At 50.9% G+C, this 22,963-nt stretch overlaps 1 protein-coding gene and 1 long non-coding RNA gene across 2 annotated transcripts in view; both read right to left on the bottom strand.

The window, feature by feature from the left end:
- Positions 1–7,813, bottom strand: part of LOC128721644 (uncharacterized) — a 99,160-nt gene extending 91,347 nt beyond the window's left edge. Inside the window, exon 1 of the mRNA XM_053815417.1 lies at positions 7,442–7,813. Coding sequence (XP_053671392.1) covers positions 7,442–7,813 — 372 coding nt within the window. The remainder of the gene's footprint in view (positions 1–7,441) is intronic.
- Positions 7,814–8,571: 758 nt separating this feature from the next.
- LOC128730283 (uncharacterized) lies at positions 8,572–20,246 on the bottom strand. Its single transcript, XR_008411672.1, has 2 exons — positions 18,758–20,246; positions 8,572–9,175 (listed from the first exon to the last, which is right to left on the bottom strand). It is a non-coding gene; the product is annotated as an uncharacterized LOC128730283 (long non-coding RNA).
- Between the last annotated feature and the right edge of the window lie 2,717 nt (positions 20,247–22,963).

Raw genomic sequence — 22,963 nt, forward strand, 5'->3', positions numbered from 1 at the left:
CTGAACCGAAACGAACAGCACGAGAAGCTTTCAGTAATGTGAACTGGCTCATTTTACCAACACGTGCTGCATAGCGCAGAGCAGCAGCACGTCTAGCTGCAAAAACACCCCATCTGGTTGCGTGGCCGCGAAGGGACGAAAAGAAGAAAATCCCAAACACCGTCCCGGGGGTTGTGTTATTTAATTTCGTTTTGTCGTCTTAGAACGCGCGTGTTCGGTGTGGAAGGAGCGAAGGCAGAAAACGTGTAACACGTTTTGAGGTTCGACATGCGTGCGTATTTATACCGACACCAAAGCCGATTAGTCGCACAAAACCACGCACACAAACGTGCGTTGGTGACACGGACCGACGAGGGCTTTGGGTGCAGCGAATGCAGTCCGGGTTCCGGAGCCATTGATACGACATCCTTCCGAGTGCATCACCATCGACAGGCGTAGGACGTCCACTGCCACCGGGGAAAAGGCCCTAATGAACCCTCTGTCGCATGCAGGTACCAGCGGCGCCCTTGCTTACGGTCTTTCCAATACACAGCCAATTGGTTCGACTGTTTCCGTCAGGGAAAAGGCCGCCAGGAATAGAGTAGGTCGTGAAAACGATAGGGCGCTCTCGTTTAGGGATGCACGCGACTGCTGGCTGAAAAGGGCCGGAAATTGCACACCCTCGCTGGTCTCAGCTGTCCGTGTCCTCACGCCAAGCTGGCCGGACTTAGAAAGGGACATCGGTTTGTGCCACAATTTATGGTCATTTTTCATTATCCGCTGATTTCCGTGCCAGTCAGCTGGCGGTCGTCGGAACGACTGGGTTGGAAGAAAAGGACATGTTTAGCAGGGGGAGCACAAAGGCAAACAAGCAAATGAGACACGGAACGAGTGGCTTTTCGCAGCGAAAAGCCAAAAGCTTCGAGGTCAACCTCGTTGGCAATGGGAAAAACACCAGCACGTGCTTGATTAAGCATCGGAAAAGGACGAGAGCTGCGTCGCGAGAAAATGGATGTGGGAAATAGCACGCAGCAGCACGAAAAGATGAGGAAACCGTTGTTGAGTAAAACCAATGCAAACTGCACAACCTGCGAGAGAGAAAAAAATGAAGCTCAGAACCATATGCTCCTTTGCTGATCACTTCATCCGCTGGGGGGTAGATATTTAATTATCGGACCGTAGTTCTCCAACGGGATGCCTTTTTCTGCGTGCTAACGATGAAAAGAAAATCCACCTTCTCCATCTCTCTCTCTCTCTGGCGTCTGCATATAACGCAATTAGAAGATTACAGAACCAAGTTTTGCCACGGCAAAGGAACGAGCGCGGGCAACAACAAAAAAATCCTTGAAAACAAACACGCAGCGCTGAACACGCTGAACTCGCGGTCCTGATTTTATCTGCAATAATTTGATTAGCTTCAAAGCGAACCGATGCCAGGGGGAAAAATTCACACATACAGGTTAAAGCTCCACCCCAGCAGCCGACTGACCCGATCCGGATGCGAGAAGAACAAGCGATGAAAAGTTTCGCCCCACATTCAAACCTAAACCCGCGACGAGCGCGCACCGGATGTACCTTTCGGTTGAAGAGAAGAAAAAAAAAGCTACCGACAGCAGGCTAAAAAAAACAGGATATAGTTAGACCCTAGCCAGAGGACGACGGTAGCACCGCAAGAAGAACGGGCGACAAAAGCAAAATGCACAAAAAGCCGCTTCTCGAGAACGCAAGAAGTGCGCGGAAGTTGAATCCAATTAAGTAAATTATTTAATGCCAGCCAACCCGCGGGTCAAGATGACAGGAAAGACAGCTCCGGATCTCGATGAGGCGAGTGTGAAGGTGGGTTGTTAGAGAGGGTGAAAAATAAAATAAACACAAACAAAAGCAAAACATACACGCATACAACGGGGGAGAAAGAGAGAGAGAGAGAGAGAAAGAGTGAGCAAAAAAAATTTATCAACCAAACAAACAACCAAAGCCAACCGAACCCATTCAACGTAAACTCGACTTTACGATCAATTATAAACGCGAGCCAAAGCAAACCGACCCGCCTCGTCCACGGGCAGGATTAATGAAGAGAGCTTGTGCGCGTCACTCACCACCTGCCCCATGCCCCACTCTCCCCGACTGAATCGGACGGAATCGGTTCCGAGTCGCAGCCTCCCACCTAGAAAACAAATCATTTAATTAGCAGCCGCGTCCTGCGTCCTGACGTCCGCGCAAACGAGCGCAAAAGGCGCAAAAGTTCAATGCTTCAAACCTCATAACGGCCCACGGCGGGAGGGTGATGAGCAGTGGAGGGCACCGAATCGAATTTTCCAACGCGAAATTGATTTCTATTTAACGATAAAACAATCTTTCCACCCACCACGCGCGCACTCCCGACACACTTCCTGGCCGGGTGGTTTGCGTTTGATTAAAATTTAATTGCACCGATTTGATGATTTTATTGCGCGAGCTTTGCACGGACGGTGGGGGGGGGGGGGCGTTAAGGGGTTTTTGGTAAGTGGAGGGGAAAAGCGGGAGAGCAAAAAAAAAGAACCGGCTGAGAGGTGGAAGGTAGGATCGGACCAGAAACGAAAACCAGATGAAATTGATTGAAATATTTATCCGACCCGTAGCGCGGTCGCTGACGAACCAACACTGCTGGTGGTGGACTTTCATCGCCTGCCATGGCACCACCAGGACGATGGAAGGATGCGATCAAAGTTCAAAGCGAGCGGCCACTGGTGCAGGAATGAAACGAGAGCCGGCTGGAAAACAGCGCTCGTAGCTCTTTCATCTCGAAACGAGCCGGCTTTCGTTGGCAGGGATGAGCTGCCGCTGTCCTGATTATCCGCCCGGTGAGTGGTTTTTGTGTCTGTGCCGTTGTGTGTTGCTGTGTCCTCGAAAGGTTTCTTCTAAGGAGCGGGTTTTGGTCGCTAATCGAAACACTCGGAGTGTTTCTTGTGCGCTCCTCGAAACCATCGGGCGAGGTGTGGCGAATCAAATTATTTCCGCCGCATCCTTCGGCGATCGAGCAATCGAGGAAAGCCGGGAAAACTAAATACCGTGAGACACCGAGGCCGATGGACTTGTGAAGGAAACAAAAAAAAACAGGTACAAAAACGCGGGAGCGTAACGAAAGATTGTTTTCCTGCCAGCTGTCTGCTTCTTCGAGCGGATGGGGAAGATAAGGCGATGTGAGCAGGCAAAAAGGACCCGCAGGTTGGTATCTTCCTGGATCGAGCTGATCGCAAGGTGCTTTCTTGGTTTGATGGATTAAAAAAAACACATCCCTTCGTGAACGTTTTCCCGTGACAAATGTTCGACTATGTTTGGCTATGCAAGAGTTTAGCAAAAGCCTCAAAAACGCATTCGAAGAAGAGTGCCCTGTAGACGAGAGTCCTTCGAAATGCACCGAACCAGCAGTAAAAATTAACATATCGTTTCCCTTTAGCTCCCGAAAACTTATCCGATCGTACAGCCCGTGTTGCTTCAGTGATAGTCTTTTTTTATCCTTGTTTTTTTTCAAGCGAACCTTACATCACGATTTTTCCGATCCCTTTTTTCGACCCGGTCTTGAGCCCTATTCGCAACCCCCGCGATCCCACCGTACTAGGTAGCAGCTGTTGCGGGCGTTACGGGCAATATTTTGGGGTATTTCGTTATTAAAATCCCTGTCCCACAAGGTCCCCGACCGGCGGGTCTTCGTAATTATTAATTCCACCGGCACGGACGAATCCTTCGGTCAGAGACGGAGCGCCAAACTCGAAGAAAGCCAACCCTCGAGCCACAGAAGCTGTAACCGATGGAACGGACGCCAGGTTCGCTGACGATGCCGATAACCTTTGGCTCGGGTTTGCGTGCCGCCGGCGCGTTCGACGCGTTTATTCCGCGAAATCAAGGACTCCCGCAAGCACACACACACACACACACACACACACACACACACACACACATACGTTGCAAATCAGTCTGGTCGGGTCGAGCTGGTGGGCCAATACCGACCGCCAGCTGATAAGCATGCGAAATTGATGCTAGCTCTTCACCGGAAGGCGCCGGATGCGCGCGTGTTCGAGCAGTAAATAGTCGTCTTCGCAACTACTGGCAACACCAAACAAGATGCCGGCCCAGCTGTGGCCGACTTTATTAGATCGCAACGCCACGGTGGTGATTTGTGAATAGAAGCCATTGGGGTTTGGATGACGGCGAAAGGTTTCGATCCGGTTTTTGCCACGACCCTCGGGGACGCTTTGATTGCTATTAGCAGAATGGGAGAGTTTTCAGCGAAGCCCTAAAGACCCCGTGGCTAGAAGGAGTTTGAATGTTCACTCATTCGGACAGCTTTCGATGGCTCCGAGCTGTCTGAAAAACTTCTGCACGCCAGACAAAAGCAGAAGACCCCGTCTCGATCGCACTCATCAGTCACAGCACCTGCGCTGTGAAGCTTCAGCAGCACTTGCTTTCGAAACCGAATGAGAAAAACGTTGGGAAAGTTCATCTAAGAAGAGTTTTTTTAACGATGAAAATCGTTACCCATCTCCACTCGCAAGGACCATTCCCGTTCGCTAATCAATTACTAACACACACCCAAGCCAAGTAATTCTCGTTCCGCTCCGAACGACGCCACGCTCACGCGATAATCGATTCGTGATAACAGTTTCGCGAACTTTTCTCTACCTCTGTGTAGGTCCTCGAGCCAGCTGGGGTGTAATAATGGTTTTACTTTCGTAAAATATCATTCTCTCTTGCGGCACAAAAGCGGGGTTGTTCGTGTACCCGCACGGCCCAGGATACTCGATGTACATTATTAGTGCTTTGCGGAGTGTTCCGTTTTGTAATTCGGTTCACCTCTCGAAGGGGCACTCTGCTTTATTTTTCACACCACCCACACACACACACGCCGTTACGGATGGTGGGCGAGCCCTCGAACCTGTCTCTCATACCACCCGGAAAGCCATCCGGAGACTTCACGGATGCAACGACCGTCCAAAAGTCGACCATTTTGCCTTCCCAACGTTGTGCTTCCCTCACTAAAGCCCTTCAGCAACTCTCCAGTTCGCCAGTTCACTCGGAAAAAGGAAAAAGCACAAAAAAGGGGGAGCTGTCTCCAGCCCGAAACCCAAACACAAAAGTCACACAAACCCCCGGCGCTCGTCCGTCGCTAAAGTTGCAGTCTTCGTTGATTTATTTTTATGATACTCTGGCCCGAAATCGTTTGCGGGTTTTTTTGTGTATCTGGGTGTGTGTATGTGTGTGTGTGTGCGTTTTGCGCCCGGTTTTTATTTTTGCGTTTTCTTTCATCCCTTCTCTCCCAGCGCCTGGAAAACCTCACCTTGGCAAGCAGGGCGCTTTTCTTCAGATGAGGCAGTACGAAGGAAGATGCTCCAGGGGCCTCCCATCCCACAAGGAACCCTTTCGCGGGACGAGCATTACGTTTTATTACGTTGCCCCGTTTTCTGCCCTTCCGGGCCGAGGGGGTTGTGTTGCTGATTTCCTTCGTTCGTTGCTTATTTTCTTCTTCTTATTTCCTTCTCGGCAAACCGGCAGGTGCCCACGGTACGGCCGTATGTCTCGGGTCAAACCCCGGTTTGTCCCACCCCCAACTTTGGCCCCAAAAACCACCCCTCCTACGAGCTGTCCGTCCGGGACAGCTTGCCCAAAAAGCCACCGGCCCTCCGGAGCCACCCGAGGAGTCACATTCGTTGGCAAATAAAAGCACCCCACCTACCCAAGGGTCTGGGCCAGGGAAAACAAACCAGCAACATAACGAAACCGCACACACACACACAAACTACCGGGGGGAAATAAGAGCAGAAGAAGAGGGGAGAAAATAAAGTCCACCTCTACCGAACGCAAACTCCAATCGTAAATTACGTTTTATTGCATTTTAGTACAACTTGCGCTTTCCCTCGCCCGTCGGTTGAGAGGCTTCTGGCGCAAGCAGTTTTTGCATTTCTTGCCGATTCCGACATGATTCCCTGGCCAGACGACGGAATCGAAGGATCTCTTCCCAGGTTGTGCCTTTCCACCGTCCCAAAAAGCCCCGCCCGTCGGGTCGATCTCGCTCGCCGTGATCTCGCTAAATTGGCAAAATGGCAAAATTCTCCAGCACACACACACACGCGCGCGCGCGCGCGCCGTCGCTGGGAAAAGTTCCTTAATGCACCGCCCAGTGCGCTGCCGCTTCACGGGCGGGCACATTGAGCGGGCAAGGGCTTGATGTTGTACATTAGCAATGAAAATTACCTTTACGAGTCCCTTTTTTCCACCAGTACGACCTAGCGGTCTCTGCGTTTTGCGAATGCTGTCACACGAGAGCGAGAGAGAGAAAGAGAGAGAGAGCACACGCGAGAGAAAGAGAAGCAAACACAAGTGGGCTTGCGTGTGTCAACAAGCATGCCATGACAAATCCGACCGAACGTCTAATTTGTCCAGTCTCGATGGGAGAATGGCGATGCGAGCGAAGCTGAATAATCATATCGCCCTGGCCTCGTCGTAAACAGGACTCGCCCTGGGCCGAGATTATGCTAATGCCCTCTCCTCCCCCCCTCCCATCCTCCCAAAAGAAGACGCTGGTAATGATGCCGCAATAAAAAACTTATTCCAAACCCATTCCACTGCGAGCGGATAGTGCAACTTCGCCCATAAATAGGATCATGTTGCGCTGAGCTGCTGCTGCTGCCGTTCCTCCAGAGAGGTCCTTTGGTGCACGCGAACGCAGGCCCAAGTGCGTCCATAATTCCATGCCAACCCGCACTTTGCCGGTGGTGAATTCGCCCTTTTTTAACCTCACAGGGAGTCGTAAAATGTTAGCGCTACCGTTTCGACAAACAGTGAGCTTTTATTTTTTTTGTGCCATGGAAATTTGGGAGCTTTTTTTTCACCCGCTCGAGTAGCGGGTGGCATTTTCGCATGAACGTTCGCTGCGTGTGTCTGGCAAGTGGCGGCCATTGCGCTTGGCATCACAAAAAAAAAGACGCAGCATAGGGCACACGTCACGAAGCACCATCGGTCGTCGTAGGGTCATGCATTAAGGCACACCATTATTCCTCCAACGACTGCGGTAATCTCTCGTCGGAACTCGCAGTCTGCCACCAGCAGGGCGTGTGGTTTCGAGCGCACTCGTCAGTTGTCAGCCGTTGGAGTATAATTCGCTTGACAGAAGCAGCTTTTCCGTGGAGCTAGGAAGCGTGCCCACGACTGACCACCGTGGCTTTTATCCGCGGGAAATTCTACCATTCCGGACTTAGCGCTCCGGGGGAAATAGGAACTTTATTAGGAAACCTCCCGGGCCACCGAGGATTTGAAGCAAAACAATTACAGACCATCCCGCGAAAGCTCGCCCGGGAGCAGAAAAAGCGCATTCACAGCGCAACTGACACCCAACAGTACGGTGACTCGGGTTTAAAATTGAAAAACTTCCCACTGTGCCCGGGACACCATAAAAACCGAAGAAAGCATGAAAGATCCTGTAACTTACCGGTGTCGAGTACGGATGCGCCGTCAAGCAAACGCCATCGGCCTTGAGCTGCTCCTGCAGCAACGCTTCGAGCTCGCTCAGCATCAACGGCGAGCTGTCCCGCTCGAGACTGTCACTGTTGTCGGACAGCAGGGATTTGGGGTCGTTCAGCTGAAAGTACACACTGGCCGCGCCCTTTTCGCGCAGCAACCGAACACTCTTCAGCAGCTTACTCCGATGGGCCGGATTCTGTACACCGATCGCATCCAAATCCGGGTCGCCCACCTGCTTGCAGATCTCGAGATCGTCGTACCCATTGTCGAGGAAGCTTTCCGCGTACTGGCCCAGCCCGAGGGCGCGCAACCACTCGCACACTATGTTGCTTACCGCCATCTTGAGAAAAGCTCCGGCCAGTACCTTGTTGCCGCGAACGCAAGGATGCTGAATCGCCACGGATCACTCACGCCACCCTTGGGGGGTGGTAGGAAAATGTGGCTACGGCCACGCGACCCAGGCGTTTCCTACGCACCAACAAACTGACCCGCTTCCATGCGGTAACGGGACACACACACTCGCACGCACTCACCGACCACACACTTACGCAACCGTACGCAACCGATCACTTGCGTAAAAGCTGGAACCTGGGAAAATAACTTCACTTAAACACCACAGCGCTACACTCGAATGGGGCAAGGGAAAAAAAGAAGGAGGACATTTTAGCGAACGAAAGCCAAGCGATCGAAAAACAAAAAACCCCGCGAGAGAGATAAAACACAAAACGTTTAATTAAAGCCTGTCCCGCCCTTCCGGACGCGGCTCCTTTCGCTGAGGCCACGGGTTTTTTTTCCTGTTTTTTTTTTCGCCGTCCCGAATCTGTCTTTCGTTTTCGCTCTCGCTCTCGCATGGTGTCACAATTTGGCCGCCTTTTACTATTTTTCCCCTTTTCCCAACTATCGCTACCTTCCGTTTAATGATCCTTTTTTGGACCGCTTTAAACCCAGCTGCCACGTTGCCTTCCTGAAAGCTTTCGCTCGATGCCTTTTTGACAGTTTAGCGCTTTGGTGTGCGTTGGTGTAGTCGTTTTTTTTCTTTTCGTTTCATGCTGCCCATACCTGCCCTACATTGCACACCCCCGCCAAGGACTCGTTCCGTTTTTCCTGAGGGTCACGATGCCCTTGCGATGCTTTATTTTCTCAACACTCGCTGCACATTCCCATCGGTGGCGTGGGGCAACGTTTTTTTTTTTCGCCTGTGTTTTTCGTGCTCTTTAGCTTACGTTTCACCGTCGATTAAGTGTGCCCGCGCTGTTGGTCGCTTCTTTTAGCCGACCATTCGCCACCATCAGCAATGTCGCCTTCTCGGCGAGTTCCTTCCGCTCCTTGCGTTCCTTGCGTTCCTTGCGCTTGCCGGCTCCGACGGAATGTTCACTCGCCGACCGAGGTGCCGTCATTCTTTTCTTCCGCGTGCCACCCATAAGGATGCGATGGACGCAATTACACCCGCCCGATGGGAGGATGTGAGAATTTAATACTTTTTTTTTTCTTCTCATCCTCTCCGTGTTCTTCCACCAGCCTTCATGCCGCATCGACAGCGACGAGCTACACGGACCTATGCGATGCGAGTCCACCCCATCCGACGAGTGATCGAGTTTTCCCTGCCGTTTAGAGGCTCCAGCATGCGGAAGGAAACCCGCCGTCCGCCACCACTCGCACGAGAAGGTATCATTCCACCGCTGGCACCACCCACCCTGGAGACCTGAAAAGAGGAAAGCGAAAGAGCAGAAGCACCAAACAAAGTTAACCATTTTGGAATCGTGACGAGTTGGTTAATGATGATGATAAAGATTATTATTACGTCTCTGGTTCGTCCGCCCGATCGTCCGGGGTGCGAGCCAGCGAACACGCGCGCCTTTACCACCCACGGGGGGAGGGGGGAGAAGGTATGCAAGGTAAGCGAGGATAGGAGGATCGGGTGGATGTGCTTTTGCCGGTTTGGAGAGGATCACGGAGGGGTTTGGGAATGAAAAAAGGGAAGAGAAAAACGGGACTCAACGCGGCTGACACACGGGAAAATGAAAAGGAAACGACCCGCGCACACACGCACACACAAACACACTGCCAACGATCGTGGGACACCGCTTAGGGTCGGTTTCTAGGGCCCAAGCCCACGATGTTGGATGCTTAGCCGCAGTACTCTGGCGCTGCCTCCGCAACCACCGGTGGCACATTTATGTTTCGCCTGATGCGGCTTCGAGATGAGACGAGCCGAAGAAAAACTACTCAAAAAAAGATTTATGACAAGGCCCTAAGCAGCCTCAAGCAACACACCGTCGTACTCCATTCTTGGGGGCTGAAAATCGCGCTCGCAACCCTCCCCCAGTCCCTGTTCGGCCTCAGAAACAACCCCGAAAATGGGGGGAGGGAGTAGAAAAATTTTCGTTGACAGATTAAGATTTATGAATGTGGCAATTAAAAGGAAACGTGAAGAGATGTGACCAGCCCAACCGAACATAAGCCACTCGCAGCAAGGTTCGTGATGAGTTTCAGGAGGCAGGAAAACGCAAGAGGCCTCTCCTCCCCCGCCACCTAATGGAAACCACCACTCCTCTTCATCCTGCAGGACCCTCAAAACCCGCACCGATGAGTTATGGAGACAAACGTTCAGCTCGCATCAGAACGTTCGCGTCTCGGCGGTTCGTCCGCTAAACGGCTCGATGAAATATATGCTCATCCACTCGTCAGACGTTCGAACGAGGTGAAACGCGACACCTTCCCATGCCGCGAACCGTTCGAGGAAAGTCAGGGACACACACGGGCGTGTGAGGCTCACAAATTTCACAGCCCAAGCAACAAAAAAAAACAAAACGCTCAAGCCACACGAGGAGCGTCGGCGAGATTTGGTACCGCCCGGACGTGAGATCACGCCAAGGAACCGGAAACGGACGCACGGGCGAGGGGGTACGAAGGGCGAGGGGGCACAAGATTTGTTTGCATGTTTTGTTTTTCTCCACCCACACAGCAAAATCCCGACGCCCGGGCATGCCGTCAGGTTTCATTTGTTTGTCATGGGCGCTCTTCTTTTTTTGTTGCTCTCTCTCTCTCCTTCGTGTTGGCTTTCTTTCTTTTTTTGTATAAATGATGGTAAAATATAAAAGAACGTTACACCAACACAATGTGCACACGACAGACCGGTGAGGGGGCGTAGAAAGAAAGAGACGGAAGATACCAAATGCAGCCACCGACCTCCCTCTCGTCAGCTTTTTTGGGATGTCACGGGACGGTCGAATGAATTGCGAAATGAATGCGAATTTTCCCAAGCCGTCACCTTGTCTGGCTGAAGGTCACAGGACCTCCCGCTCGGTGTAGTAGCGCCCCGGAGCGTTTCGTTTCCGCATTACATTCCACTCACCCCGACAGGTGGTTGTTTCCATCCATCGCAAAAGGATCCTTTCGTCCTTTTGTCTTTTGCGCCATTGCCCAGGCAGAGACGTCGGGCAACTTGTGTTTGTGTCTGCGAAAGAGCCCAGCCCAGCCCTGGCGCATATTTCTTCATCCTTACGTGAGCATCCTGAGCTCAATTTTAGCTGAAATAAATTCCCACCCGAAGGTAAATCCCGCCCGGCGAGTTTACCACGAGACGTTGTGATGAAACCAGCCAGCTCTTCGAAACAGTAACGGCTGTGGCTGTGCAGTAGCTGCACGGTCAGACACCACGGTCAAAGGAACACCTCCTGCAGGTTCTGGCAAAAGAGCGAATCCTCGCTGACCCGAAGGGCACACCTTTCACCGAGGCGACGGCGGCTGATGGATGCATTAGCATAACGCGCCCGAGAACGTCCGTGCGCCATTTGCTTCACAAACTCGGGTCGCCTTGGTCCTGGCTGAAGGACATCGGTTCACTCCAGCTCATGCAGAAGAAAGTATGCAAATCTGAGCGAACAGTCGTTGGCCGAAGAGCGAGAGAAAGGTCTGGCTTGATTCCAGGTACGCTTCACGACGACATCGGCATGGTGGAAATGTTGGATCAGGACACGCGCGTGAAACAAATCGCCGTGGTCAGATACGTCTGTGGCAAGGGCTAAATGAATTTCCATTTACGCAGCTTCCTTGAGAGCGCCACGCAGCCAGGAAGAATGGGATGCAATTGTGAGGGCTGCTCTTAATCGTGAGTCAGGTGAAATGGGTCAGAAATTCAACTCGAACCTGAATGGAGAATTCCAATAGCCAGAAGGAGCAAAATCTTACCATCAGCTTCGACGCAGCGCGTTTTAACCGGTGAGTGGGCCGAAAAACGGCCACTGCGTACTGGGCAAAGGAACAACGCGGTCGAGAGGGCACACCTTAGAAGGTATTTGCATTTTCCCAGGCCCGGTTGGTGCCGGAAATGGGGAAATTTATTCATTTGCCGACGTTCGTTCGCTCGCCCGCACGAAACGACGAAACAAATCTTCCCCATTTCAAGCACAGCAGTTCTCGGATGAAGCGAAGCGCGCTCTGGGAGGCACTTAGGAATGTGAGCTTTCTCACCTTCCAGAAAGCCATCGAAAGGCTAACGCAAGCCCTTGCTGTGACTGAATGCGGTTTAAAGGACACTCCGGCGCAACAAAACGCAAATGTAAGCGAAGCCTTGATGCTCTTCATCGAGCCACTCTTTCTCGTGCTGTCGCGTCAGGATGTAACCACTGCACTAATGCGATATTCTCACCGTGCGAATTCAGCCAGGATCATCCAGAAGGCTGGCGGCTTGCTCGTACACGAGGCTTATTCGATTAGCTTACCCAGCGGCTTCTGTTTCACGTTGCCACCCTGCCATGCGGCTAAGCTTTCAGTGAGTTCATCCAAAGCCTCAGCCCCGGTTGCGCGGGAGCTGTTTCGAATTTTAAATATTTACCCGCGCTCGTCCAACCGCGGCCGGCACTTGCTAATTGGGTCCTGTGGCGCTGTGGAAGGTTTAATGGAACGTTCTGCCCACCCTTGGGGTGCCATCCATCGCCGGCCACCGGATCCTGGTCGACGAAAGCAGGAAGAAATTTGCACTTAATTTGCATATCGCAAGCACCGAGAGCGCTGCATTAAAGTTTGCAACCGCGCACACAAGCGCAGTAACCCGTCCTGCGTTTGCTTTCTCATCGTTTTGCATTTCAAGCAACGCTACAGAATTTATTTTCCCGATGACGAACACCAAACTAACGGACCAAACTCATAGCAATCAAACAGTCACAAATGAATGGTACCCCACCAATGGGTTTGGTGTTTCATTTGCTAAATAAACCGTCAATTTACCGGTGCGGTTTGAGGTGGACCGGAAAAAAAATAGGAGAGGCAAACAACAACACGCACAACTTTGGTTGATTGAAAAAGCACAAATCTAATAACGCGTTTCGCTTTTCCGGTGAAATGCTGCGACTCTCTCGCGTTCGCGTGCCGTTTTATTAATGTTTCTTTTCCATAACGTTCTATGCGCTCGCTCGCTCAATCAGTGGGTGGCGCATAAAAATATGATGCCCTTGGTGGGGGTTTTGTTCATACATTTACTTTTTTTTCTCCATGTTGGAAGCATTTTGGCGGCTTAGCCGCCTTTAAAGCCACCGGGGGAAATTATTTTTGCAATGAAAAATTTTGCTCTTTCAACGTGGCTAAAAAAAAATAAAGGAATTGTTCCCCCTCGCGTGCTCTTTCATTCACATAAAAGAACCGAGCAAACATAGCATGTGCTCCATTAACCGCACCAGTTCAGACGTTGGTGTTTTTGGCGTGCTCAAACGCAGCACCCGAAAAACCGAACGCGCCCGCGTCAGTATCAGACGAAAAAGCGTGGCCACAAAATGAACTCGGCCGATTGCGTGGTGCGACTAGAAAGCATTATAATTTAAACAAAAAAAGCGTGGAATGTAAAACGCACACCGTGCCCAAGGGCGATGGCTTTTGCGCCACCGAAAAACCCCCGTAGCACTCTGGTGGTTCATTTCGGGGAATTATTTTCAACAAAAAAAACCCACACACACACACAATAATAAACGCTCAAAATTGCGTCTGATGGCATCGATTACCGGTGGCGAGAGCGCACGAGCTCGCTGGTGTACAATTACACGCTCCAACGAAACCCGAACCCATCCTGCTTTCCCGGGGAAAGTCGCGCGCAAATTGGTTTGCCGAAAAGTTCGACGGCACGCATTCGCGCGACACGATGCGAAATTGATCAAACAACGCCACGGCGAGACGTCCCGCGAACCCGAGGGTGCGTTTTTCCAATCAATCGCGAACCATTTCCCTCAAAAAAGCTCGTCAGCGTGCCGGTACCGTTTGGCTCGATTTTAAAGCCAATCTCTCTCGCTCTCCAGGCGCCAGCAAAGATGCACGCACGCACGAGCGAGACGGAACGAGTCCGGATTTTCTTCACAATGCCCGGTGGCCGTAAGGCGCACCGTTTGGGAGGAAAAAATCGATTTCTTCAACACAACGATCCGACACCTTTCGTGGCCAAACCCTTAACCCGGCACCGGTTCGAGGCGTTTCTGACACGACGCAGCAGGGAAGCCCGGCTTGGCCAGGTTTTGTTGGTGGCCCGATAACCGTTAACGTCAGAGCAGTGGTAGAAACACACGCGGGGTGAAATAAAACAACAAAACTACTGCCCAAAAACGACACACAAGCACACACACGGACTCCTTCCGACCCCGTGGGACTCCCAGCTCTGAAGCGCGTCTTTTCGATCAAGAAGTCGTTTTATTTTCCCTCATGGCCTGCTTTTCGTCCACACGCTTCTAGATCCAGGTTCAGTGGAAACCGAACCGAACCGAGCGCGGATAGAATTACTTCAATCATATTTCATAGACCATCATCGGGCGAGCGTGAGGGTGATTGTGGACCGATGAGGTGGTCTCTTTTAGACAGACCACCAAAAAAACAACCCCAACCACACACACACTAAACGTTGTCCACGGGCAAGTCACACCGAGTGTCCTCTCGAAGGTTCGGGGTCTGCTGTGGGTCCGGCGGTACGAGATTTGATACCTTTTCCTTAGCCGCACCTCATCCATCTTGACCACGGGGCGGTTGCTACTCCACGACTTGGTCTCTCTTTTCCATCCACCCACGGTGGCGATTTGTCTCGCGCACACACACACACACACACACGCGAGAACAGGCGCGCGCGCGTGAGTTTTACGATCCCGTCTCCACCGGAAATCCAACCCGACCCTGAAGGATGTCGTTGGTTTGAGCGAAGAAAGAGCAAAATAACAAAAAAAAACGCTCTCCTTCCACGTGGCCTCCGGTGGCCAGGGAAAACACGGCCAGCACAGAAAGAGATAGCCGCCGGTATGATAAGAAGACAAAAAGAAAAACCTCCCCGATCCGTCCATCAATCCGATGCGCACCCTTAATTTCTTTCATTTCCATCCACTGACAGAACGCTCATCTCGCGCGACATGTGCATGGGTGAGTTGGAAGAAGCCCACCCAGGGACTGCAGTAAAGGACGCGCTCGGTGCCTGCCGTCAGGGCCAACGGAAAACGAAACGTCCTTCCGATGCGACGGCATAGAAGGGCGCGTAACCTGTCATCGAACGTTGCGCCGGGTCGGGGAAATTGCCGGGAAAAAGAGGAATGCCTTCGCGTTCACGATGAAAAGGTGCCACGATGAGAGCGGGTGCTGAATAGGGTAAAGGAAGGTGCCTCTACACTTTCCCCAGCACCGAGGTGAAGGGAGCGAGATCAACGGAAACGACGCACAATTCCATTCCCTGCGGAAAAAAGCCCTTCAAAAAAGAGCTTCCCAAAAAAGGACCGCACTCGTCGAGCCCGGCACAAGGGCGCACGTTTTTCCTTTCACACGAGGGTGCGCGTTTTGCGTGAGCCCTTCGAAACACTTCCGGAACGAAAACAAAGCCGAATGGGTGGTCGCGAGCCGAGTTTTCCGAGTAATCTAATCAAAATGCGAAATTATTTCTCCCAACGGGACCAGGGACCGGTACGGTGACGCATTCCCGGAAACGCAGGATCAAACAATTACGCACCAGCCAGCTGTTCTTTGGTGTGGCCACGAGACGTGTTGGTGTAAAAGCATGCTTAGAGGGTGGTAGTGGTTCTAGGACGACTGAATGGCCCGCGAAAGGGATGGCATCATTTTGCCGAACTAACGATGCCAGGACACACTCGGTGGCGGGTTTTATCTATCGAACTGTTTGCACCGAGCTCGAGGAAATTCGTCATGAGCAGGGGGTGGGAAATTTTAAAAGGAAAACAAAACCCAACACCCCTTCCAGCGAGGACTTTTCCGGTGAAAATACGCGGGTTCATTATCGTTTATTTGAGACACCCCGGTTACCTGGAAGCCCGTACGATTAAACGAGACACGTGGCGTGGCGTGATAAAAGATGATGTAATTTTGATTGTTTTTGGCTTATTTTTTCCCTGTCGCTCAGTCTGAGATCCGCTAAATTGAAACGACCCGGCATATGAATCCGAAGCTTCAACAATCACCGCACACACCTACATAAAGAAGCAGAAACACTGCAAGGACGAGCCGCCGTCCCAGCGCACCGGTTTGGTTTCAAATTATTTCGATACCGCCAAACGAGCTTCCATAACCGAGCTCGTAAAATAATCGTAAAGATAAAGCTCACCGGCAAGGCGCGATGACGCTTCGCCCAATAAAGCGCCTCCAAATACGAAAGCGGTCGCGTGGAAATTCGTCCTAGCGCCTCCGCAACGGGCGCCTAATTTCCTAAACCCGGCCCCACTCTTCTCACGGGCCTCACGCTCTGGCAGCCAATTGAATATTTCAATTACGACAATCGAACGCCATTTTCGAGCACAAAACACCCGCATCCACCCACACACCAGTGTGGGGAGGGGGAGGAGGTGGGCTATAAATTTTCACGAATTAAACTTTGCAAACTCCCGGCATCCAGCCTCTCGCACCAGTCCCCGCTCAAAGTGGCCAGACACTTGCCAGGTTGGGCTTTCGCAGGCAGATGAGCACAAATACACACATACTGATCCTGCCAACAACAACAACAACAACCAACGACGACCAAAACCCAGGCTAGGGAAGGGCCATCGCGCCCACTGCAGGTGAGAATGTTTAATTGGAAGGATAGAATTTCGTTCGGCATCGCTTACGGGACACATCCGTGGCCAACTGCTACCAACGCCGTGGGAAGACACGGCAGGTTGCTCCTCGCAAGCCGGAACCGCAGGTACGGACTCTTCCCGGCTGCCGAAAGGATAACGGAAGCGACCCAACCAGGGCCCCCGAGATAGGGATGTTTAATTAGGTGCTATTCGAGTTCGGTTCCGCCCCGATTCGTTAGTCCTTTCGCCGGGCCCGCTTTTGTTCCGCTGCTTTTCGTCCTGCTTTTTTTTCCTTCCTTTTCCTGTACAACACGCGCTGGAAACGGGCAACCGTGAATGGGCGCGCGCATGCAGATGGGAAAAAGGGCCGGATGCTGCTTCTTAAACCGCCCGGCGGATTTAACACCGATCGGCAAGTGAGAAAGATAAATAAGGATGTTTTTTCGTCGTCCCCAGCTCTCCTGTCGTCCTGGCAAACCACGCAGACAGCGGGTAGCCGTCACGTTCGCAACCGGGCTATCCTGCCCGAAAAACTTTGCCCAATCGTGTCTGGGCGGCGTGATGTCCTTGGGTGCAGGTGGTCACACCGAAGGGAATTGGATGAGGGCGCAGAAAATGCCCCAAGGTGGCCCGATCGAAGGAGAGCACTGGTGTGGTACTTTTTCTGCCCCTTTTTCGATGTTGGCGAACTTAAACTTTCGTCCTTAAATGGCATCCGAAGCCGTCCCAAATAGGCAGCATCCCAATTTTCGACACCCATCGGATACGGAAAGGGGGTTTCGCCATTTCAATTGAGGAACATACCTTCACATGAACAAACCGACCAAAACCCCTCTGACAAGCTTCATCGATTGCAATCGAACGCTCACGGGTTATTGATGGCCATCGTTCCCACACAAGCCGAAAGAGCAGTTTTGCGGAACCCCACGTACTCGACACGAGCCCGATCGATAATGCGGTGATTAAACCTGGCATCGTTAACCATTAACAACGGTTGATTAATTTTAAAAACACATCCACCAGCAAGAAAAACGGCGAGAAGAAGCAAAACAAAAGCTCCAACACGCGAGAACCCGCCAGAGAGCGCCTGCAGTGAAAGCGGATTCGCTCTGTTGCGAAGCTGTGCGGGAATTAATTCTGCGCTGCGTTTTACCGAACAAATCCAAATCCGATCCCGAAGTGGCCCATTAAGATGCAATAAGCTTTCGGAGGAGTTTATCCCAAGCAGGGCCCTCTGCCGTGCTAGGGGAGAAGCGAGCAAGAAACGGTCCTGCAACTGGGTGGGACATAAATTTTGCTATACGATCGCATTAAATGCACATAAAACCATCCATCCGAGCCTTAATACGACGACGGCGACAAAAGACGGCCGAGAAACGATCAAGACGCACGATATGGCTGGCGATCGTTCGCCGCGTGATTTTTCATTCGCTTGCTCTCTCTGTCTCTCTTTCTATCTCTTTTTGTTCATTCCGTTGGCCACAATCACATCAATCGAGTCCCGGTGTGAACGGCAGGTGGTCGGGCTCAACCTCTGACGGGGCCTGCCGCCTTCATTTTTATGAATATTTTTTGTTGCTTTCTTTACCTTCAAGACTCTCCCAATATGTGCGATCGAATGGCGTTCGTTTTCGCGACGACTCTACGGCATTTGACGGAGACCGATAGATAGACCGAGACCGCGCAGGCCAACCGTGGACTATCACCCGTCCACGGAGTACGTCTGATCGTCAAACCTACGGGCAACTTAAACACCCCGCGGCGAAAGCACACAAGGGAAAAAGCCAACGCAACTCGCTTCGAATCTCCGATATCAATCTCAACCTTTGACAAACCCACGGCAGTCTATCTCGAGCTTGGATCGGGCACTTCTCCCCGTGGAGCTGACGTTCATTTTTGGTTTTTTTTTCAAACTCTCCCCGGATCAACTCCTGGAGAAAGGTGCCGGAAGCAACCTCGCACATACCGAGTGCTCTGGAATTTCGACATTCCAGGGGGTGTGTCGTCGTTGGTAAGCTTTCACGGAGTTCACCAACTCGGCTACAGGGTGTCCAAGGGTTTTCCCTCGAGTGGCTTTGTTTTGATTAATGAGATTAAACGCCAAGAGCAAGAAGACATTCGCGGAACATCCCAGCGTGCAATTAAATGGCGCATCCCGACGATCGAATGCAGTGTGTGTGAAGGGTTCCATTTATCGTGATGGCGTGAGGGAGTACGAGTGGAATGTGAATGATAAAAAATGAAAGGGTGCCAAAACTTACCTTTTTTTTGATCCCGTTGTTGCTGCTGTTCTGGATGATCCTCGCAAGGATCGACGCGCTTCCTCCAGATTCTTCAAGACACGTCGTTCGATCGATGCACAAAATGCACCGAAAGTGCACACGGACGAGAATTGGCAACGAGCCTTCGGATCGGATTGAGAAATAATTCCAGCCGGTTTAAATGTCGCCCATTTACGTGATGGCGCTGCGCAAAGGGCGTTCGGCCGATTCGCGCAAGGAAAAAGGGCTTAATCTCCGTGCACCGTGGGAACCCTTAAAGCTTACATGTTCGCTCTCTCTCTCTCTCGGTCCGTCTCTCTATCTATCTCACTCTTTGCAACTCACTGTCGTTCTTGCGAATCCATTCCCGTCCAATGAGCCGCAAAAAAGGGCCCTACTCACAGCCCGACAACCTAAACGCCGGCTAACTGTAAATGGACAGGCTCCAGGCTGCCAGCTCCAGTGGAAAACCAAAAAGAGAAGACGAACAAGAAGCAAAACGTGAACGAGAGCACACCCAATGATCCAGAACCGCGACCGGGTGGAGCAAAAAAAAAAGGGAAGATTAATCTAAAATAGATCTAGTGAGCGGTGGAATTTTGCAACATTCTCACAACGCAAGCGGCAGAGCTTCCTTAAGCTCGTGCGCCCGTGGATGCTGTAAGCTCGTTTCGTTTTCTTTTTCTCCATTCGTTCTTCGCCCCGTTGCCCGTTCTGGCCATTCCTTGCTTCCTGCGTGCCAGCCTGCCTACCTGCTTGCCTGCTCATCCGCCAGCGTATTTTCTCATTTGGTATTTGTTTGTTTTTTTTTTATTTTTCCTACCTACTCCTCTTCTTTCTTACAGCTTCTTCCCAACCACGGTCGCCGTTTCCTTCGGCGTGTTATTTTGCCTCGATTCGTTCCGTCCGCACTCAGCGTTCCTGCCGGAGCATCGCACCAACACAGACCATCGAACGCACGCGCGAGCGCCTGTGTGCGTTGTTTCATCTCGCACGTCGTGTGGCGTGCTTTTATTTTCATTGCACTTCTTTCGAGCATCTCGCGCACGCTGGCTTTCGGAGTAGTTTGTTTTTTCCTTCTTCTCATTCGTAGTTTTGCTTCTTCTCATCGCCCGCACCTTTGTACCACATTTTTTTTTCTCATCTGTTCACCTTCACTTGCAGAACCTGCACACGGTGTTTCGGTGCGCAAGCATTCTTGCATTTGTCGCATTTGCACATGCACAGGCTAGAGGAATGCATCTCACATACGCACGCACACACGCATGCAACCGTCCCTCATTTACCCTTCGAGTGATGGAACACGCACGCGGATTTGCACTCGACGAAACCACCGAAAAAACTAGAGCCTTCCCCGTGAAACACGTCGAAAAAAAAAGCACAACAAACCCAACCAACGGCTGGGTGTACGCGTGAATGGAACCACACACAACAACAACGGGGGTTGTGTTGAAGCCAAAAAAAACGTGATTTCCAGAGCCCAACCTCGGAGTCAGCCTCCCACCCACCACAGGCGCCGTCCTTAAGCCAGTCGTGGAATGAAAACAGACAAAAAAAAACCGGAAAACGGAGACGCCGAGCCCGCACACGAGAAGCGAGCTGTGGCCATCTCGCAACCAGCCGGTGAGCCAACCCGTTTGCCAGCTCACTCACTCGGTTGTTGGCTGCCTTTTTTTTGGTTTCACTTCTTCCTTCCTCTCCCACGGGAGTGGAACGGGCCATAGGCTCGTGAAGGCTCGAAAACGTGCAAACCGGTGCTTTTCCTGCCCACCGAAAAAACAAGCCAATGCTCCTCCGAAGGGCGGCAATGGGCAACCGCACCGTACAGCAACAACAACAACAACAAAAGCCCCGATTCGCCTTCCACCCATGTGGCCCCAATACCCACATTCTAACATAATTCCGGCCATGGTAGAGAGCGAGAGCGACGAACGGATGCACGAGACGGGATGCTGGACAAAACACCGGGAATACCGGGTGAACGGTACCGTGGCCTCCGCAAAACGCTGAACGCAACAAAGTAGTGTTACAGCTTAAGGCTGTACGGCTGTGACGGCCTTTTGCATCCTGCCGACACACACACACGCGACTACTCGCGATCTGACAGCTCAAACTTTAACTCGACGACTCCATGGAGCCAGGGAGCCATTTTCACGGCTTCACTTACGATTGGCCACCACGCACTGGCGCTAAATTCACCTGATGACACACGCAATTCACTCACGCACACACGCCACTTTGGGCACGTTGCCGATCAGAACTGGTGACAACCCGGGTTCCGGGACGCCGTGTTCTTTCGTGCCGCGAAATCACGCCGCACCGAATGTGCCGAGCTTTTTGGGGGGGCTGACGTGAAATTTGTGTTACTTCTTTTGCGTCTCACTGCGGTTCACTGCGCAACACACACACACACACAAACCGGCACGGCACCGTGGGCTCGCGACGGTCGTAACGTAACTGTGTCTGGTTCCTCCGTGGGCACACGGGCGCCCGGGAACCTGTTTTTCCGGGCGACGGATGGAAAAACTCGCGGGAAACGCTTTCGATATAGCGCGAGACGAACGGAAAACACGTCCGGCGCCGCGAAAAGATCGGAGAGAAATGAAAAAACCCGTCAATGTTCGCATTGTCGTGAGAGCGAGTGAGACTGAGCCGGGTTTAAGTGAGATGAGCGGGGAGAGCGAAACTGTCTCTCTTTCTCTCTCTCGTAACCCTTGTGAGCTGAGCGGTAGTAGACTGTGCGTGTGATGTGTGCATATTTTGGCAGCGTTTGTTGATTGAACATAGCCATAAATATTACCAACCATCTATGTAGCCATGAAGAATAACTCAAAACAAGGAATGTGACTTTGTAATTTCTCATTCGTCATAGTATTATGTAGCTATTTAAATAAGCGGAACGTTGCAGAATCCTGTCTCTGCACGTTGGTTTTACAAATAAAGTTTTTGAGCTGAACTTTTTACCTATGAAATGTAAAAAGACCGTTGTTTCAGTCTTCAAGGCTTAAAATACATTATTTCATAAATACGTGACTCATCCTTGTGTTTTAGGATGTAGCCATAAGGGTTAGTCTTAAAATTCTATTGCGAGAGTAGGAGCAAAAGGATCCGCGGCGCTCTCTCGCCTCTCTAGAAGTTGTGTCATTGCATCTTTCTCTATCTGAAAAAGAGTGGCTTCTCTCTCTCTGGCGCAGTCAACAGCTGACTGGAAGCCGGCAAAGGGGAAATATTTATCCAATGCTTGAAGAAGATCTTATGTTGGAATGTATTCAGGCAAACATATCATAACGTGGTAAACAGGGAAAAAGGATACCATTTACAAACATGTATTTTTTAAGCAAACCACGTGTTGTTGATTAAACGCATGATAACTAAACCCAACGACTTTCAATAGCAATTCATTCTACTTTAAGCGAGGAAAAACAAACGCGATTGTTATCTCAAGCTCTAACAAAAATTTTCCTAGTAATTCTTTCTAAATACTGCAAAACGTGTAGTTTAAAAGACGTTTTGAGATGTTGCCTTTGGGAGAACATGTTCCATAGCTATCTACGAACCTATTTTAACTGTGCTGAGATAAATCACTTTAAATCCTAAAATCTTCTTTAGTTATAGAATAAATTGGTCCATTTGAATGCATCTTTTCTCCCACTGTGAACGACCTTACTACTCAAGAGAGCACACCTGATGCAATTTTTACTCTCTGGTCCCTTTTTGGAATGAAACTATTGTTTTCCTTTTCTTGCTAATGTTCGCTCTTTCTAACAAACACGCTCTTTCTCTCACATATTTTCTATCTCGCTCTCGCTCATTCTTTATCTATATACCTCACTATCTATCAAACAATGGTCTCTCTCATTCGCTCACAAATGATCTCACGCCGTGCATCCGAAGCATCTTTCATGCCGAAATACGTGAAAATATGATGCACCGTAGCGACGTGCTTTTGCAACATTGCTGTTGAATTTTTGTACGCATCACAACGTTTTAATTCTTATATCGGAGCAATGAATGTTATTAAATTGTCTTTCAAAAACTGCAAAATTACGCAACAAAAAAAACTACAGTCAGAAAACCAACATACATTTGATGGGGATTGCAAGTGTTATGGGAAGTTGAATAACACATTTTATGTGGTAAAAATGAATGAAATAGCTCAGCAGATATAAGAACAAACTGATATTTGAACAGCTATTGTCTTTCTAA

The sequence above is a fragment of the Anopheles nili genome, chromosome 2, assembly GCF_943737925.1.
Source record: "Anopheles nili chromosome 2, idAnoNiliSN_F5_01, whole genome shotgun sequence".
NCBI lineage: Eukaryota > Metazoa > Arthropoda > Insecta > Diptera > Culicidae > Anopheles > Anopheles nili.